General features: G+C 37.1%; 1 protein-coding gene across 5 annotated transcripts; it reads right to left on the reverse strand.

The window, feature by feature from the left end:
• Positions 1-421: 421 nt before the first annotated feature.
• On the reverse strand, positions 422-20,508 carry hfm1 (helicase for meiosis 1). 5 transcript variants are annotated; one of them, XM_018730780.2, is made up of 40 exons: positions 20,430-20,508; positions 18,143-18,242; positions 17,923-18,035; positions 16,296-16,560; positions 15,201-15,478; positions 13,310-13,351; positions 12,657-12,727; positions 12,400-12,532; positions 11,713-11,864; positions 11,501-11,578; positions 11,215-11,325; positions 10,863-11,063; positions 10,679-10,767; positions 10,287-10,330; positions 10,039-10,140; positions 9,400-9,545; positions 9,158-9,252; positions 8,879-9,012; positions 8,697-8,744; positions 8,542-8,622; positions 8,242-8,333; positions 8,038-8,144; positions 7,904-7,951; positions 7,405-7,502; positions 6,863-6,997; positions 6,169-6,254; positions 5,943-6,026; positions 5,596-5,753; positions 5,387-5,490; positions 4,584-4,781; positions 4,263-4,352; positions 3,745-3,869; positions 3,079-3,158; positions 2,650-2,756; positions 2,277-2,360; positions 1,754-1,990; positions 1,441-1,510; positions 1,138-1,237; positions 650-792; positions 422-508 (listed from the first exon to the last, which is right to left on the reverse strand). In XM_018730780.2, the coding sequence occupies exons 2-40, from the start codon at positions 18,211-18,213 to the stop codon at positions 442-444; spliced, it is 4,467 nt and encodes a 1,488-aa protein (XP_018586296.2). In that variant the 5' UTR covers positions 18,214-18,242; positions 20,430-20,508; the 3' UTR covers positions 422-441. The 5 variants fall into 5 exon arrangements, with proteins under 5 accessions (XP_018586296.2, XP_018586295.2, XP_018586297.2 ...); XM_018730779.2 differs by having other exon boundaries at positions 11,170-11,325; XM_018730781.2 differs by lacking the exon at positions 8,697-8,744 and having other exon boundaries at positions 11,170-11,325.
• Positions 20,509-21,111: the final 603 nt, after the last annotated feature.

Here is a 21,111-nt window from a genome sequence, read left to right on the forward strand (position 1 = left end):
AGGGTCACAGCTCTCCGCAGAGTTGAGTTGTACTCAATTCATTCATTCATTTCTACAGTACTACCCACCTGCTGTAATGTTTCTCATTTCCTTTTTTATGTGGGAAACATCAACGTGTTGTACAGCTAAAAAGAACTTTAAAATGTTTAAAGTCAGTTTATGTATGACAGGAAATTCTTGCGGACATGCCAATACATCTAACACAAGATAATTACTAGTAATTATTATTTACATTTTTTACATTTATAAAAGCATTGTCACAGTCAAATGAACTTTTCAAAACTAATTTTATTTTTAAACAATTCAGCATCAAAGGCAAGATGAAGCTTCTTTCTTACTATAGGATACCACATATTGTATGAACAAATTATGTCAGAGACTGACAATGAACCACGTTCAGCAAAACCTCATTCTTCCCGGAATTTATAGATTAAAAATGCCCTAAAATATTCCATCTAGTATCCCACCGAATGCTTCCATTTCCAGAGCACTATCTTCTCCCTGATACCTGTAAATAAAATAGACAAACTGAAACCATGAGAGTAAAACCTTTTATTAACTCAACACTGTATGAGTAAGGAAATATAAGAGTCCACAAAGATTAATCCATATATTCAGTTATTAACAGACCCATTTTACAACTGCGTACCTGCCATTTAGGTCTGTTGTATATGTTTCAACATCCGTCTTTAAAAAGAAGTCAAACTGTCTATTCTGTGTTGCCAGGTTTGGCTCACTCTGTTTTTGCAAGGCAGACCTCTTCCGAGTCCCGTAATTGCTGTCGCATTGTTTCTGTGGAGGGGAAAGCAGGTTTTCTAACGTGTGAAACTTGAAATGTGAAATATTAAAACTGTAGAATGTGTTAATGTGAACTGGCATGCATAAATTATATAATGAACATAAAAGACTTTCTAATCTCACACAAAGCTGTAAATAGATTCAACTGACTGAAGCTTCCCAACTTGACATTGTGCAGTTAAATTTAAAAAACTTACAGCTCACTGCAAAACAAGTACCTTAATATTAACGTTCCTTCATAGTTTGAATATAACACAGTGAAAATATGTAGTATGAATATTTCAAAATATACATTAAGGAGATACTTTACAAAATTCCATGTAGCTTGCTGTAACTCACAGTGTCTTTAATGAAAGAAGTAATGCAGTTATTTGGTTTAGGGGAGTGAGTGAGAGGCGTAAGCTCTAGTGCTTGACGTCTGATGGTTGTGTAGTTTGCCCTAAAAAAAAAAAACACCATTTTGTCCATGTTCTAGTTTAGTAAAAGTCCATTAAAAACATTAAGGCCTGTTTGATCATTACTAGTACTAGTACCTTAAAAGTTTCAGATCTAACACATTTTCCTCAAATGAGGACTGCTGGAAGGGTGCCTTGCTCAAGGTTACAATTGCTGCAAACAGTACTGTTTTAAACCAGAACTTACCCGTATGATCTGTTACACTCTATAAAGATTGATTTGGGTTGTTCACAGGGTGACAGTGGTGCTGAGTAACCTGCAGGCATAATTAAAACTTCAGTAATGAGAGAATTACAAAAGTTAATAAGTACGTAAGTGTTAAACATCTCAGGAGGCATCCGTTAGAACAGCAAAGGAAATTTAATGAAGCACCACTATTTCTTTGAACACAGACACTACATGTAAAAATACATCCATAGTAAAAGGAAATTGTAATAGCATTTTAATACATCACTGAGACGGCATTTAAATTAATTCACGAAAGACCATCACAAAGTACCTATTGGCTTCTCACACCCTGTCCCTTGAGTCATGGATACAGTCTCACTGGCATGAACTAAATTCTCATCATCAAAATCATCCCAGTCATCTACTCTCAGGTCAAAATTCACATTATCAGAAGAAAAGAACTCGCTGTCATCTGTGGGATCTGAGCTTGGGATATTGGAAAAGCCATAGGTTTGGTTCACAGGGCTGAGGCTGGACTCCCTATAGCCAGAGCTGGAAAGCCCCCACACTAAGAAGTATAAAAACAACAACATCTGTCTTAAGTCCAACTGAACTGCTTCCATAATAACAAAGGACATTTCAAGAAAAAACACTAATGCTTTATTTTTGATTTTCATGCATTATAATGTGTAGTTATCAGACTTTTGATGCCTTGTATACTGGTATATATTAGTTTGCATATACAAAAAAATAGTAACAAGGGAGGACTAATAATAAAACGAATCAGGTTCGCATTAGGTGGATTGCCGTTATAATGCCATTATAAACCACCACAAAGACGTTCTGGGCAGTACTCAGTGTGTCAGCTGACTGTTGTGGTTTCTTTTTGATTTCCTGTTCTTCCCCACTGCTCAGGTTGTCCAGATATTTGTTGCAGTCTGCAAGAAATGAAAAAGGAGGTACTGTTTGCACAGCAAATTTACTGCATAGGAATAAACTTGTTATGAACCTTGTTATAAACCTTCCATTCTTTGAAATAGTGAACGACCAAAGTCAATTCAGTACGCTGTGCTGCACCATTTAACATGGTTGCAGCTGAACTGTAATTTTTAACATCTAACATCTACTGCTTGTGAAAGTGCTGGTCCTGCCTTGTTCTGACTGAATTCACTGAAAGCCTCAGCAAAGCACATGTACGTCACACTATCTCGTCAGCGCTGTACATACCCTTATCATAAGACCCTTCTTTAGACATCTGTTTTGCGCTTGCACTATCCTCTGTAGATTCCACACAATCTGCTCTTTCATCAGAATTATAATAGTTTCCTTCATACCTCCAAAATAGAAAAAAGAGATGCCTCAACAAGTTAACTACTTTGGTATAATTGCCTTTTACTTTACAAGCCCTACACACTGAAGTCAGAACAAGTATATACAATGTAAAATTGCTATTAAAGATATTTTAATTCTTCTATTTTCTATGTATTTGCATTCTTGTATTTCTGTTATGAGGGCAGCCACAGGACTAAACAGAATGATTAGGACACAAAGGCAAACGCTTCCTTATAACATAAATCCAGTACTGCTACATCTTAATCATACATGTCCATAACTACATATTATACAGTCTACAACATTGCGTTTTTGGCAGAGTACCTTGAGAAAGCAGGTAAATGGCCCTTGGGTTGATATGAAAAATTTTGTATGTTCCCTGCTGCCTCTTCACACATTTTCATCTAATGTAAAGAGAACATTTTACAAGCAGCACTTGCACAGGGAGTTTGAAGGAGCAGTTCAGTTTGGAATTTTTGAGAATTTCCTACTTTCACCCTCCCAGGGATCAGCAACAAAGTTTTATACCTGTTTGCATATAACAGTCTTTCCTTGCTTTATGTAAAACAATTTACACATGTAGATATATAATGGTGATTCATTTCTTAAGGCATTGTGCATTTACCTTTCATAAAGGCACAAAAGGAGGTACATCTTGTAACCAGTTAAGATAAAAATAAATCCATAAAACTGTATGGCCTCCTACTATATATATTTGTAAGTATTTTCAACGTGAAGAATCTGTGCAGAGTGGAATATGAAGAAATTATTCCGAGATGCACCCGCTGAAGCAACATATTGTTATTAAGCAGCAAGGCCTGTGACCCTCTATCTATTCTGATGTGTTACAAGTGTAAAACATAAAATCTCTGCAAAAGTATAAAATAGTCAGGACCACTGATGCTCAACTAAAGTTGTACAGACAGGACTGTAGTGGAAAAATGTTATTGGTATAATGTGTCATTATATAGTGTGTTCAGTTTTGCGTGCCTTCAGACGCTTCACTGGGGTCTCTGAGAAGGTTTCGTTCCTGGATTTCAGATCTCTGAGGTAGGATGAAAACCCAGATTCCCGATTTGTGTTCCTTTTAAGAACAGTCCCCACACCAACTTTACCTAGTAGAAAAACAATCTGTGTAGTTAATGCAATAATAATATTTAATCACTACCCACATTAGAGTTTGAAAAGTTTGACAGTTTAGAAATTTTAATTTGATTAAATACATAATGAAAACACCCTCATAACCTCATGACTCTCAGTCATTAATTTTTGTCCACTCTAGAGGAAATATGATTTTAAGCGTCTCCCAAGCCGTACCTACTACAATGCTGAGTCCTATTGCACCTGACAGAGGACATTCTATGCTTTTAAATGTTTTTGGGAGTGGTTTGGAAAACTTCATAGAAATCCTATAAGTACATCGAAAAACCTTTTTGCCGGGTCTCAGAATGTTGAAATAAAAAACTGTAACTGATTTTGTTGCATACTTAAAAATTTTTTATACTTACAGCAGTCATGTCCACATTGTTCCTTATTTTTACAAAAATGGTTACATTGCCTTTTTCCTGTATTTGGATACATGTTCTCTTTTGCAGAACCTAAGAAAGAACAGTATGTATTTTCAATGTTGTCATATCATTGAAAAGAACACATTTTATACCTTTTATCAAACATTTCATTATTTACAAAAAGGCATACATCAAATGTATCGTTTCATATGTGTTGTTTTAAAAAATCACTCCAAACATATCAGGTTATAACTGCATAATGACCCAAAGAATTACTTTGCCTTCAATTCCAGTAACTTCATTAATGTTAGGTTGTCATACCTCTTTCTACAGATGGGGCACCTTTGGGTGATCTGTGTGCCATACCCACAGCTCTCTGTGTGCTACTTGGTGCTTTCTGCAATGTGCCCTGTAGACTTGGTGCTGTGATCGGCATACTTTCTGAGCCAGTCGTTTCCGCTGCAAATCTCTTAGCTCCAGCATAGAAAGCACTGTACTTCTGCTGAATGTCAAGTCCCACTTTACAATAACGAAATAAAATTAATTTAAATTTCCAAAAAAAAAAACCACAGTCAATCTGTAAATACAATCTGTGTTGCAAAAGTATACCCAATATTCTTTTCAGAATCACACTGAATGATTTATAGTTTTAGTTACAAAATATAGACTCATTAGTCTCATACTTTTCTAGTTCCGTTGTTCAGATATTTGGCCTAGAATATAGGAGACATTCTGTACACACCAGAACCAACACCCCTGTAATGTAGATCTAACAGGTTTAGATTTTGCAACTTTTAACAGTATTGTTTCTTTCCATTAACTTGTGATCAAATGTCAGGTCCCAGCACTGTTTACTTCAAGAAAATTTTTGACTGAAGAAATTAAAACAATTCAGTTGTATTCTTGTATAAAAGCCAGAGAGGCAGTGATGATTCTTGCTGGTGTAGAAATCCTAATTACTCAACTGAACCCACAGTTAAAGGGCTGGTATTTCTAAAAATTGTACAATGTAGCTGAATAAAGGATTTTACTCGGACCACAGCATTTCCAAATGCATATTATTTTTGTGATGCATGAATGAAAAAAATAATCCTGATAAACATGACCAATGTGTGAACACCTACCAAATTCCGAGCTAATCAAATTTACACTAAGTTCCTCTCCTTTGGGTGTTCTTGTGACTTCAGTTTTCCTTGACCAGCTTCCAGATTTCAAGAGCAAAGAATCACTAAGGCAAAATGATACACACAGTCATTATGTTCTGCTTCTGTGTTTTCCTAAGAGGAAAGAAAACAACTATTAAATTATATGAACGGATTAACACTATTCTTACGTTAGCTTTTGGAGGAAAACCATATTATTGTCACAATCCCCTATAATTAAAGTGACAAAATGGTGGTCAGGGGCAGTTCTTTTTGACAACAGCTGCTCATAGTTTCTTAAGTTTACAGTGACAACAATCTCTGCTGTTGAAATGCTGTATCTTGGAATCTATAAAAGCAGTTAAGACAAAGAACAAAATTAAATGATTATCATACTCCACCGACAAAGTTGTATTCAATTAACACAATGAGTGAAATAGTTTGTTGCGAAGCTCTAAACAATAAGCAGATACTGTTCACAATACAAATCCCTAAGCTAAAATGTTCAAAACTATTTTTGAACAACAGTACTGTTCACCTGTTCCAGACTGACTTCATACTTGGGAAGATGTATGACAGCTTCTCTGATTTGGTTTCCAAAAGGTGGATGCCTGTTGACAATCTGGAGAGTGTTATTTTAACCTTGTGAGACTTCATTTTAATTTAGAAACACAGTAATGGCTGAGTGCTTATAACATGAAACATCTGGATATAAGACAAGACCATAAACTTGGGGAATGATTTCATAACAGGTCCTTAAATACCAGCTCCAGCTCTCTGGCATTGGTTTGCTCGATCTTTTGGAATGTTGTCAGTCCTGCGTTCACCATGGCTGTAGAAAGTGTCAGGCCTGGGAAGAGGAAGCATCGCATAATTTACAATTAACTGTTGGTTGGAAATCAACTGATCCTCTGTGACACACAGGCCCATTTTAGGTACTTGCACTACAGCAGGCATGAAGAACAGAGTGGAGAGAGTGATGACTGGTTCTCATGCCCCAACTTGTAATGAGTTCATTTTGTGTACTCAGTGAAACTCTTTAGCTCTATTATGCTACTCTAAACAGGTGGCTTTTAATGTGGCTTAATTGACATTGGAATCAAAGGCATAAAAGACGGCACTAAAGGTCTGTTTTTAAACATATTTTTTGCCAAACGCCCACTGCCACATGCTATTTTTCATCAGTGTCTTATTGCGCAGCATATCCATGTATGGAAAATGGGCAAGAAGCTTGACAAGCATCATTACACTCAAATGCTTTTGAATGTTCTTTTAATGCATTCATTGCCTATAAACGTGTGTATGTCTATAAGGTAAAACAAAGTTTTACAGAAATATTTTAAAAAGTGCTGCTTGCTTTTATTATACGTGTTTGAAACCAAAGTGTACTGTAGTCATGATGTGAAATCCTCCTAAGCTAAAATTACTCCAGAGCTTTTTAACTGCATGTCCACCAACCAATTTTCTCCAGCTGTTTTGAGACAAATGGCGAGTTTTCCCAGAGTCTGGCCCGGAAGCACTTGGACAAAATCAGGGCATTGAGCAGAGCTGTGAACTTCTTCTTGGAGTTCTGGCTGAGCAATTCAGACAAACCTGGCCCAACAGAAATCAATAAGCATATGCTGTTCACAATAAAAATCCCCAACCTCAGTGATATCATCTTGATCAATCATGTTCTCTGTCAGTGACTAAGGTACAATTCAGTGATACTAGCTACATGCTGAAAGAGCTCCAATTCAGTTTACTGTCTCCAGAACCACAGTTCTCCAAGCTTGTAAAAGTACTAAAGCATTACACTGGTGGTCTTTACTAATTAGTGGATTGAAGGTGAGGGAGGTGAGGAACACACTATGCGGCTACAGCTGACCAGTTCAAAAACACCAAACGACTGATTCCGTTGCGCTAAATCTAAAAGTTGTTGTACTTTTATATCAAACTGCATTCCTGTGGCAGAATTAGTTTTAAGGCATGTTTCCATAGAAATTATTCAGTAAAATTACATTTGGTAATCCGGATTCCATTTCTGAATATTTTCCCAGTATCCTGTATAAGTCCAAACTCTTGAACAGGGATACTGCCTAGCTGGGCTTGAATCAGACTGTGAAACAACAGTAGAAGAAATGGAAACCAATGAGAGATCAAACGTATAATATGAGAAAAAAACATTTTTAAATAACTTTTTTCCTAAGTACTGTTAAAGGAAGCATCTTTTTCAAACTGAAGACACATTTGGTTACATTTAAAACTAACTCTTTTGATACTCTCAACTTGGAAAACAATGAAATCAACAGCACAGAAGTCACAGTACATCTGTTAGAAGCTACATCATAATTCTGAAAATTCTGCTTGGTTTTACACAGTGAAAAATTTATGGACTCCGTTCATAAATCAAATATAATAAGGAAAGATATTACATGTTTCTAGAACATAATTCACATAAAACACTTAAATAAGAGCAATAATAAAAATATGTACTAAAATAGGGATTGTATAACATACCAGTTAACTTTCATTTCACTGTTTTTAATCTTTCCCTCCAATGGGTATCTAGAAACAGAAAACATGTAAATATTTATGTAGATCAGTTATGCTTGACAGATCTTTCTCTAAAAAACTATTCAGCTGGTTCTGACCTGATTGTTGTCCTGTTTTTATCCCTGTTCAAGGTGTTCAAAGTCCTCTTCTCATTTATTCTCAGTTGCACATCACTAAACTCCTTGCCTTTAGAGATCAGTCCAATCTGTTATAAACATGACACCTGTAATTCATGAATTCACTGACAGTGCAAATGTCATAAGACCAAAACATAGAAAGGGACAATTCTGACAGTAACCTACCAACTCAGGCATTGTTTCTGATCCAGAAACCAGACTGAACTGCTTCATGGTGTCAAAAGCAATGCAGTATCTGGCCATAAGCTTACCAGCCTCTACAGGCAAGATAAATGCATTTTTAATCAGTGCCCTTCATTAAATGAACCTGCATTTATTAATTATATGAAAGGAAACTGTTTAGGAATAAATATTTTTTTAAAGCTGAGATTAATTTCATCCCTCTGACTTTTGAGGTATCAGTGCAGTATATACAAACAGTAAGATATACATCTGACAGGTTTAAAACAATGAATGACCATTTACCGGTAGGTTTAAAATTGATGTCCTCATCCATAGTGATCAGACCTATGGTAGCCAGGGAGTTCAGGTTCTTCAGACAGAGCTCTGAAATAGATTGGAATACAGGTCTGCTTCATTCTGGCTTGAGCAATTTAGAGACTCCTCAGAATACTTAATACCTTGAAGTCTTGTTTCGATTCCAGCTCTATCCAGATTAGATGAAAAACCTTCAAATGAACCATTGAAAACAGAGTAATTCATCGCATCTCCTGAATGTGTGGGTTCTGATAATGCTGTGAAAGTTGTGCATCTGTTCTATGGAGTACACCAATATGGACAATGGTGCACAACCCACACTCACCATAGTAGCTGGGATTCTTCAGAGCTCGGATATACAGAAAAGTGGAACGAATCCAGTCCAGGGCCACATTCGCATCAGAGATGGTGTGAAGAACGATCTCTGCATTTAGGTGCTCCACAAGTTGTGTGTGTAAGCTAAGTGTGAAAGACTAAATTCAAACGTGTATAATCACAACAAATGCTTGACACATCTGTTACTGCAACATTGTGCCAGTATAGTTTTGTGTGAATAATGCTCCAAAAGAGGTTTCTGAGAAAAAAGAAAAGACCCAAACTTAACCTGCTCTCGATGGTTTCAGTCCCACTGACTAGCTGCTGGTACTTATCTTTTGTGTGTGACCGGGTCATGATCACAGAAGTTGCTGTCGTGTCAAACTGGAAAAGACATAATTCTCGTAGTACAGATAATTGAAATTTTAGTAATTAAGTTTAATAAAAAACAGACATCCACCTGCTCAATAGCTGGCCCTGTGAGTTGTTGCATTATACACAAGCATTCTGGGACAGAATGCATTTGAGTACCTGGGGCCTGCCGGCTCGGCCAATCATCTGCAGCATGTCGATCTCGCTGTACTCCTCACAAGCCCCGCTGACGTAGTGCATGGTGGACTTAATAATCACCAGGTGGGCAGGTAAGTTCACTCCCATTGCCAAAGTACTTGTTGTAACTAGTTTAAAACAAAAAACAAAGATATTTTTCCTCTGTGGACAATACTTATATGATTTGCATCATTCTGGGCCTGTGTAAGAGGTAGGCATTAAGGAAATTAAATCTTTTTCAGAATTTATTTTTCTAGGCAGAAACATACAAATCTAGTTCTGCGTCTTTAAATAACCAAAGTAAAAACATAGATGGCATTACATAATCTAACGACCCTTCGCTGCTTGACATATAAATAAATGTCTTTTTGGCTGTATGCTGAGACTGATTTTATGCACTTGTGGATGCCAAAGCATGTGTTTGACACATAGAAAAAATAAAAAACCGGAACAAGAACTCAACTTCTTGATAAAAGTATGCCTGCTGTTGATTTTTTAGCCATCCTATAGTCTGACAGCCAGGACGAAAACAAGTTAAAAACTGTCAAGTTACCAAGATTTTCACAAATTATTGATTTCACCATTGTTCAAGTTGTTTCAATGGCACAAAGTAGTGCTCACAGAGTACTGGTAGGTCTCCAGCTATGAATGCATCTTCAATTATTTTCCTGTCAGACACATCTATACCAGCATGATGAAACCCGACTCCACACATAACAAGATCTGGAGCACAAAACAACATATAGAAATTAATTAAATTATTGCTTTACAGAAAAAATGCAGAAATACACATGCAAGCTTAAAAAAATTGTCATACACACTTCTGAAGGAACAAACACTGTTAAAAAGCAATTATCAAGTCAGCTAACCTCTGAGTTTAGAATCAAGAATGGAGCTTGCATATTTCATCAACCTGCAAATGAGGACAATAACCCATATCAATAAAACAGAATATTTTCCTGGCAGATTAAATAGCTTGGGGACACGGAACATCTTAAAAATGTCATATAATATCTTATGGATGCTTCTTTTGGAACTAATGCTATTCAGCTAGAGTGCTGGTAAAGCATTTTGGAAAAAAGCAGTAAATCATTAAATTTCAATATCATTCTATTTTTAATGAATATAGACTATTAACAAATGTTTTGCACATGATGCAATAACCAATAAAAACTGTCTTAAAAGGGAATTACAAAAAATGTAGATTTAAGTCCTGATTTTTTCTTCCCTAAAGAAACAGATTAAAATCACACAGAAGGACCTTTGTTTGTGTTCAGCACCCATTATGAATCTAGCGTCTTTAGCTAGCACCGATGCAGACTGCTGCACGCCTTTCCTTGTGGAGCAAAACTGCAGAAATCAAAGGGGACAAAATTTAATTAAAGCCCTGTCCTTAATGACAATTGGACCAATAACTGCTAAGAAAAGAGGCGACAGTAACCAACCACAAGAGTTGGTTTTTGATCTGAGTAGGTCTGGATGACATTTGCAATCTTGTAATTGAGGGACAGGTCAAACTTGAACTCTGTCTGATTGGTGCCACAGGGGTACCCGAGCACCACCTTCCTCAGCTTCACGGGACGATGACTTTCGTCCATCTCCAAACATGTAGCGGGACCAGACCAATCCGACAGCCATTCAGCAATCTAGAAACAAGGAGCTGAAACTAAGCCAGCACAAGGCCACCCATTTAAATATGGCAATTGATTAATTTCTCTTTGAAGATTCTTGCCAAGCCAACCTATTTCTTACATCAGACATGTTTGGAATGGTAGCTGAAACAGCCACAAATCTCACAGAGGGTCCTGACTGAGGGTTTTCGTTCTCGTGGTAAGAGTTGATTGTTTTCATTCGGCTGACGACAACCTCAAGCGTCGCTCCACGGGTTGAATCCTTGACCACATGGACCTGAAAAAGATTCATAAATGTCTCCAAGAAAGACAACAGAAATATAATTAAGTTTAATGAAAAGAGAACTTCCTTCTGGCAAAATACTACTTAAAGGTACCAAATTTTCCAAATCAGTTGTCAGTTAAAACTAGCAAGAGGAAGATTGTGATGGACTCTGAACTGAAACCCTGACCTCATCGATAAGAAAAAGCTTGACCAGCTGCATCAAGCAGTTATCCCTCCATTTCCTAGTCATGCTGTCCCATTTCTCCTGGAAAGCCAGAAGAAAGATACAGGGTTACAAGTCACAGGAGCACCTGGGGTACTCCGTGGTTTCCATGCAGAGTTGACATGTTTGTGTATTTCGACTAAAGCTCATCCTCCTTGACTGAAAGCATTGCTTACCGGTGTAGTCATGATGAGGTGTGCATCTTGGATCTCAAAGAAGTCGTCAATTTCCGTATCGCCTGTCAGCTCCTTGCAGTTCAACCCTAGAGGGCCAAATTTCTGCTTCCAGTTTTCGTAACGCTGACTGCAAAGAGCTTTAATTGGCGCCACTAGGAAAATATAGCATGAGGCAAGAGTTTTTCTGTCAGGCTATTTCCTATTGCAGGAAATATATAAAGAATTACATATTTTAACTTTCACAATTGAAAAGGCAATTTGTAATAGTTTACCACCTTTAAAAACATGAAAGCATGACTTAAAAGCGGTTTATCCTTTAGAAAACAGTTTTCTTTGTAGATTCTGCAAATCATCATCTTTCAGTGTGCCAGGAACATAAACAGTTGCCTTTAAGCAAAGCAGGAACTAAAGGTTCCATGTGTCCATTTTCAGTAGTAGAAGCATACTGAGAAAAGCAGGTCAGGCTCTGAAAAGAAAGCCTGTCCATTGCAGAGCCATAATAAATATATGCATACATACATCATACTTTAATACATATATATATATATATATATACACTTCACACACCAAAAGGGGTTCAGTCGCTAATTCACCAGTACAGCATAATCAAAGCTATAATTAACATTGAATTGAATGATTGAGATATTCTTGACATTCTTTTGAAAACTGGGAATGAGTCTCACTTACTATACACAACTTTGACATTGCACCATGGTGGTGGGTTTTCCATCAACAGTTGAATAATTGCCAATTCAAACAGCACTGTTTTCCCAGAGCCTGTAGGAGCACAGGCCACAAAATTTTTGCTGGTATATAGAATCTGTAAAGAAAAGGAGACTATTTTATATTGAATTGCATATCGCATTTGAAAAGGAATTACATTATGCAGTGAAATTACTGTCAATCCAAACCAAAAATTAACAAAAGGAGACCTGTACACTTACATCATCAAGGGCTTTAGACTGAACGTAATTAAAGTAAGGGAACTCTTTGAAGACCGTTCTGAATTGTGCAGCTTTGCATGTAATATTAAGGCTTTTGATATTTAATATTTACGATGCCAGAAAAAAAAATTAAATAACCCTAATTCAGAAAAAGAAGCAGGGCAGATATTTGTGCTTGCTGTAGAAAGCAAACAGTTTATCAAATGCCCTATGCTTAAGTCCATGCATGAAAGTATTTACAGTTTCAGTAGTAAATATCATCCATTCTGATCAGTAACAATACATATTGGTTGGAAGGGAATCTTCTCCCTATAGTTTACTTTGATGTGTCATTGGTAACCACCATCTTTTCTTTGCCAGAACAAAACCCTTATCACACTTAGAGATGGAAGGAAGCGGCATTACCCTTAGGACAGTAAGCCGTCCCCACCACGCCACTCTTCATCTATCAGGGAAATAATAGCACTCCCTTTAACAATGCATGAATGCTCTAAATCTGGCCTGCGGTACACAAAGAGCCACCTGAGCACTTGAGAGCTTCATGAATGTTAACCCGAAGCACAGGGGAACGGCTAGTCAAAAATACAATTATTCCAAAATCAAGAGGTACACAGAGCTTGAAAGAGGCAAAACAGGCAACAGTGCAAGGATACGGATTTCAGTGACTGAACGGAGGACAGCAGGCCCTGATCCATCTGAAAGGAAGCAGCTGTTAATAATTAAGCTGTTATACTACACTCTTACAATCATATGTGCAAATATTACTGAATTTCTTTCTTTTCAGAAGATAGTGCCATGCATAGAAAATGCAAAGTAGGGTAAGTTTAGTTCAGTGTATTAAATAGAAAGCAATCTCTATTGATACTAGCATTTCTTCTATACCAAACTGAACAAAATGTTAAAACTGAAAATGAAGCATCAGACCTTTTTCTTAAGAAACAGCAGCAGCAGACAGTGCACATTAATCTGGTTTCAGGCACACAGTTATGGGCAGCTAGTGCCTGCCACCTGGTGGTTATGGTTTCTGATGCACCCATTAGGATAATACAATGGTCTTCTCAATCATAAACAATGTTTCTGTTCAAGAAATATGTTGATTTAGATTAAAATATTAAATTTTTACAAACCAAAAATGTGAATGAATTTGATCATTTGAAATATTTGTTTTGCTGGCTTTATTCTAACCTATTGAAATGTTTTAATATGCAATGACTTAGTATTTGCTAACCATGCAGTCTAATTTTTAAACCTAAAAGCAAAACCCAGAGCTATATATTGTTGACAGTTTTTTCATGTACTTGGTGGTACAATGTGGAAGAACTACTCAGTGAAAAGCACTCTCGTGAGATTTTCGTAACAGCTTTTGTGACATGGTGGGAGATTGTAAGAGTGTAAGCTTCTGCAGTTTAAACAGGAAAAGTGTGCTGTAAATGGCAGGAAGTAGCTAACAACGGACACATAACACATGCTTGAGTTATGATTAGTTGCTTTTGTGCAACAGTCCAAGGCTTACATATGTACACACACCTGAAGAGTTGCATATGACAAAGAGGTAGATATATAAAAGGACAAAAGTTACATAGTTTGAACTCATATCAGTGCTACTTAACCTTATGAAGCACACTGTGTCAAGAATGTGATTTTACTGAGACTTCTACATAGCTGAAAAGAGTGATTGTCTGTGTTCTGCCCTAGATTTAACTAATAAAAACAGATTGTTTGCAAAAACGACAATTTTTACATCATGAAAATGGTAAAAAATATTGCACAAAATACGGCAAAAAACATCTAAAAATACAACCATATACTTTAATAAAATGAAGATGTATAATATTAAAATTGATCCATTTTAACCGCTAATGTTAAAATGTATTCATTTTAACTGAACCAGCTTTTGGCAGAAAACAGCTGTAAACTCCAAAATAACACAACAGCCTGGCATTATATATATGATAGTCTGTGAAAATGCTTCAGTGGTCAACCAATCAAAATAAAAGACACTGACTGATAGCTGGTTTAGTTCTTATGTAGTTTCAAGAACCAAATCTCCCCAGGTGAAACTCTGAACTTTTTTGTGCCCAGGATTTAAACTTCTGGTGTTCAGCCTCTCGCTTTGTGAACCGTCTGCACTATAATGATGTGCTTTTCTCTGAAGTTCCAATGCCGGGAGCTCCAGGCGGCAGCTCAGTCGCCAGTATACAGGATCGGAAAAGATGGGGGGAAGTCAGAAATGGAGAAAAATAGCCTGCAGTGCCCCAAGGTATGAAATAAATTGCAGAGGATGACTGGGAACAGGAGACACAAACGGCATAATAGATCATCTGAGATCTTGTACTCTTTCAGGAGACTGAAATCAAACTCTGGTGCACACGCATGGCAGGCCATTAAAATAATAATTTCATGCTCTGAGAACAGAAATCCGATGTCACATCTGATTTCTCAACAAAACAAAATAAAAAAAGCAAAAAAAAAAAAAAAACATTCACCCTGTGCAGTAAGAAGCACAGTTGTCTTTAATACACAGAACACGCAGAGCAGCCTTACCTTGACCTTGTATACTGACTGGCTGAGGATTAAGGGGATGGATGCAGGCTTTTTGCGTGCAGTGATCCCACATGGAGGTCTGTGGGCTGTCTGCACCAGACAGACCGGAACTTGTTCGTTGACTGGAAGCTGTAAGGGATGATATCATGGATGGATTTTCTGTCACATTTGGTGCTTGGCCAGTGAAGACACCATTTCCACTGGCTGGGTTTTGATATGGCCCATTACTGCGCTGTGCATTGTGCTCTGAAACCCATGTTTGAGGAGGTTTAAATAAACTATAAAAAGAAAGGGAGAAAATTTCAATTTGACACCAATTTTACTGTAAACAGACCCATTTTACACCCTGTCAAAGTTTGAGGAACACAAAGACTTGTATGTTTGATTCTAGAATAATTATGTACATATGCACGATAACACACTGCATAGCGCTGTTGCCTCACAGCATCTGGATAGTGCAACTGGACATGGATTCAGCCTAGTCTGCATGTTGTGTATGTAGGTTTCTTCCCACAGTCCAGAGAAATGTGTTTCAGGTGAATTTTCTGCCTCTAAATTTGCTCTGCTGTATAAATGAGTGAACAATTTATAGGCACTTTAGTGTACTCTAACACTGGATGAATGTGTCAGTTAAATACTACATCGTAATCATTGCATGTGGCTTTGACGAAAAGATCACGCTAAATGAGTAAATGTAAACGCAATACACACACACACACACACACACACACACACACACACCATCTGAACCGTTTGTCCCATTCGGGGTAACGGGGAGCCGGAGCCTAACCCGGCAACACAGGGTGAAAGGCTGGAGGGGGAGGGAACACACCCAGGACAGGACGCCAGTCCATCGCAAGGCACCCCAAGCGGGACTCGAATCCCAGACCCACCAGACAGCAGGAGCTGGTCCAACCCACTGCGCCACCGCACCCCCACATTAAATGCAATTCAAAATGCCCAATTTAAAATTTGTGCCATTCTAGTCACTGCAGTGTTGTATCATAAAATCCATTACCAGATTATAAACAGAATGCATGACATCTCTTCTCACTTCACAAAACATAAACATTCAGTTTAAAATGTAAGCTGCACCTCCTCCTGAACTTTGAGCTGTTGCCAAAGAACTGAAAAGAACTGAAAAGTGGCCTTTCAGGCAGACAGCTGAGGTCCTTTGGTGGGTCAGTGCTGAGCAGACTTTGTGATTTAGCACAACCCTCTGTGGTCAAAAGAGGGGGATGCCCATATCCGAGTAGCTCATCTTTGGGGTTTTGAGGATTCCCTCTTTCTGAAGCAAAATTTCTGCCCACACTGGATTTTTTCAAAGGGGGCAAAAATTTCTTTGACTTCTGATAAGGACCTGTAAAAGGAAAAACCAAATTTAACACTATGTCATGAAATACTCTCAGGGCACAGTAGAATAAAAATCTGGAAACCACAAACTCCAAGCCTTCCCTTTTCGTACTTACTGTTAGCAAAGCAACAAATTTAAATTTTTTTTTTTTTTTTTTTAACCATTCAAAAGAAATCTCCAGCTTGTTGCACCTAAGCCACACTTTACTGTGCTGAGTTATACATCTGCTTCCACAACATGGTATAATTCACTAATATAACATGTAGGCATTTTTGATGTTTTGAATAGCAAGAATTGGACTGCTATAGAGGCTAAAGCCTTGGGTTATTGTAATAATTATCAATTTTTTTATGGGGCATTTATAATTTATATGTTAATCTTGCATAGGTACATTTCACAACAATTCTCAGGCACAATGACACAGGAGGAAGACCAATTTGTACAGAATGGAGTTCTCCTAAATGCAGTAAACTTAATAGGACAGTGCAATTAAAAATGTTATTGTACACATTTTGCAATGTACTATCATACGCTATCTTTATCGTTATTTTAATTATAAAGAAACATTCTAGATTCACTTTTTGTGGCATAGTTATGTTGTCTGTAGAACCGATACAAGATTTGAATTGACCTTCAATAACACATGTTTTAAAAACAACAGAATTAAATAGATATAGAAACTTGAAAAGCAGTATCAGGAGCTTTATCAGAAGTATTGTTAGAGGCTTTACTGCACATGAAGTAAATGAACGCGAGGCATATCGCCTGGAGAACACTGAAGCCCAAATGCATTACATGCCTCTTGAGTGTAATTGTTCTAAGCTCTTTGCCTTCTGTATGCTCAAAACATTTCCCCTGCTGCAAGTGAAAAAATAATGCTCAAAAAAGTCTTTTAAAGTAGATCTGGGTTCTTTCATCTTTTTGACTTTTCAAACACTGTGTACATTTTCACGCTACTAGCACTTTCAGAAAAAAATGTCAGTTTGCCTACCAATTTATTCATTTAAAATTACAGAGATCAGAAAATGGCGTAAATGAAAAACATAAAAACCACCTTAATTTCAATTACTTTCGTTGATTCACTGATTTCTTTTTTAAAATGATAAGCAACACATTGGTATCTCAATTTCATGCTGTAATTTAAAAGCATAAGAATGGAACACTGCATTAATATAACCATATGTACAGTGAAAATACAAAACAAAATATGCTAAATACATTAATGGTTGTCAACTGCTCACTATTTTATTTCCTTGTACAACAGTCATGCACACCACTACAGATTAAAAAGTACATGCTTATCAAACAAATGTCTATAAAGCTCTATCATTAGACAAATATGTCCAATATTTTTCATAGGAAACTTACCAGTTACACAAAGAGATTTTATTTCTCTCTGCAAGATTTGGGTAGGTGTTATCTCAGACTCTGATGGGAGTGGTTCAAGTTGCCAGGCCACTTTCTCATGATGCAGGGGTTTTCTATACAAGTTGGATAGCACAGAAAACTACACTTTTAAGTATTTCTTGTTAAGAGTCACTGCAGAGAGCAATGTTGCTATGGAGTGGTGTGCAACAGAACCACTCACACTTTCTGAACAATGGGCCCTTCGTAGAACAGGCTATCCAAAGGCAAAGCACAATCCTCAGAGTCCAGCATCTTCTCAGGTCATCACATAAAGCTAGCTGCTGCAAGACATAAGAACAAATAAAAGAAATAACAAAGAGTATTAGTGTTAAGAGTAAAGTTAGTCATTATAATGTGAAGCCTGCCATCTTAATGGTAATTGTGAGGGGAAAGTAACTCCAACAAACTCTTGAAAAACTTTCAATATTAATATATGATACTTTCATACTACATGTTGCTTTCAGTGATCATCACACTTTACTCCTGCATTAAGTAGGTAGCACCTTTTTGTTACGATAACTTATGTACATTTAAATCTGTGTTCCCAACACCAAAGAAACATGCATTAGTTGGAGCCCTCATCAATTAGCATTAAAAACCTTCACAGTTTCTTCCCAGCGTCTTGGAAGTATCAAAACCAACTGTGACATGGATCCATGAATAGAAATTCTCTTCTGTTATGTCTCAAACCTAAAGCACAATAGATGGGTATTGAGATCACTTGTATAATCCTTGTTTTAAAAATACATCATGACTACCAACTGTTGTGTCTACAGATGCCACAGCATTTAGTTGATTTAGTAAAATAATCTTTTGGATACAAAGTAACATTACAGGACTTTTCAAGTAAAAACACTTTCTGGTTGAAGGTAAGGCAATAATTCAAATTATTCCCAATGAAAAGGTCCTGATAATTAACTAATTTTATATCCCAGTTTAAGTCATTTGAAAATGCTGAACTACAGTATTTCAACTCTTCAACTATTCACTCTTTGCAATGTGCACAGTAACTTACACATTTATTTATATTAAGATGAAATGTCAAAATAAGCTGTCTGCAAGGTTTTTCAAAAGTGTGCAGCCTGTTTTTGTTGGTTACCTGTCTTTTAATGCTTAGTTAGCAGTATGAATGAGCTTATTACATATCAACTATATCCTGACAAGTGACACATAACTGTATCATGTCTGGAACCAAAACTAAAAGGGAAAATTTAAATTGCATTAATACCTTGTACTCATACAAGGTGTCTGAGCAGTTTTCTTTAAAGTATATGATTTTTGGATTAAATACAGAATGTTATGCTGTTTTATGTTACTGCTATCTAATAACACATCTGACAAATAATTTCTGCGGTTTAGACAATGTGTATGTGTGTGTTTTAGACATACACAAATGTTCTCCCAATCACTATTTTTACTGAAACCTATTTCACATTAACAGTTTATTTCAAAAGCCAAAATTAGTTATTTGTCCTCAGAGATTAAAGATAAAATGTACAACTGAAATGCGCGGCTTCCATAAGTATGCAAATTTTTCTCAAACAAGACACATTTGCCTCTTATTTGGACATAACTAAATGATTAGTTCCTACCAGTGAGCAATTAAAGTAAAGGTCACATTTTTGTGTACTGTATACAGAAATCACTCTGGGTAGGGGTCGTTAGCCAGGCTGTGACCCCACCATGAAAATGAAGACTAAAGACCATACCAGAGAAGTATGAGATAAAGTGATCCAAATGCATGTCAGGAAAAGGGTACAAAAAAATAGCAAAGTGCTTGGATATCTCAGTGAGCACTATTGGGTCCATCATCAGGAAATGGAAGGCGTATCACACCACCCAGTTGCTGTGTAAAGGAGGCCGTCCATCAAAACTTAGCACCCAGGCAAGATGTAAACTGGTAAGGGAAGTGACAGAGATGTCAGTTGTTACTCTGAAAGAGCTACAGAAGTCAGTTGCTGAAACTGATGTGCATGAGTTTACAATACCAAGAGCTCTCCATAACACCGGCCTATTTGGGAGGGTGGCAAGAAAGGAGTCATTACTCAAGAATATCCATAAGAAGGTACATCTGGAGGTTGCCACAGTCAGTGCCTGAGGGATCCAGGTGAATGTGCAAGGCACTATACACATTATACTTATGCTACCTTTTTCTGGAAATTAAGTAGCATAAGTCATGAGTTTAGGTCACACATGCTGCATGACCAGGAAAAAAAGGTCAACTAAACAGCTTGGTTTAATATAGCTAGCTATCTTGGCAAAATATTGACATAGAGTATATGTGCAAACTGAGCTAGATATTACCTTGGCAAAAGAATGCATGGTAAAGTTATATTAGTTGGCTAATAATATTATTCTTTCATGACAATAACTAAATTTGCTGTTATAACTTATTACACCAACGGATTGTTACAACAATATTTCGCGAATACGAGGGACAATGTGGTTATCAGTGAAACACAAATTACCTTATTCTTTTTAATTGTGGAATTGGAATCTGAGGCGGATTTCGACTCGACAGGTTCCCGACGAATATGTTCGTCACGGAGATCGTCGAGAGGGGGGAGGGGTACTCGCGCTAGAGAGCAAAACGCGCGCAATTACTGCGTCACGTGCAATTTTCGAGCCCCAACGGACATGACTTGGCAATGGCTAGTAATAAATACGGTCTCTTCTACTTAAGTGATTTGATAACTTTTGCAGTTAGTATTTTAATGTGTTCAAATATTATAGCAATACAAATGCGCAGTAACATGGCGGAATTGGCTGGAGTTTATATTTATCCTGAACTGAGTTCTTCGTTTCGCAGAGAGTAACGATCTATTTTGCACTCAGCGGCCCGCTAAAAGAACGATTTACTGAACACTTTAAAAAATCTATGAAAAAAAGCGGTACATAGGATTGTTGAAATTGCACTATAAGTGCTGATTGAAAAGCTTATTGTTGGATATTTTTAATTTGAAAATACTTCAGATTTCATTTTCCTGACTGCCTGCATGGCATCCCAGTAAAAGCAGGAAATGAAACCTGTCAAAACTACTCTTGTTACATTCTGGTAATTGATGTTGGATGAATTCCTGGAGCGATTTACTGCTCTTTGCTAGTGATTCTGATATTCTTCATGTGCACAGAACCAGCAAAATTACTGCA

Source organism: Scleropages formosus, chromosome 25 (genome assembly GCF_900964775.1).
Source record: "Scleropages formosus chromosome 25, fSclFor1.1, whole genome shotgun sequence".
In the NCBI taxonomy this organism is placed as follows: Eukaryota; Metazoa; Chordata; class Actinopteri; order Osteoglossiformes; family Osteoglossidae; genus Scleropages; species Scleropages formosus.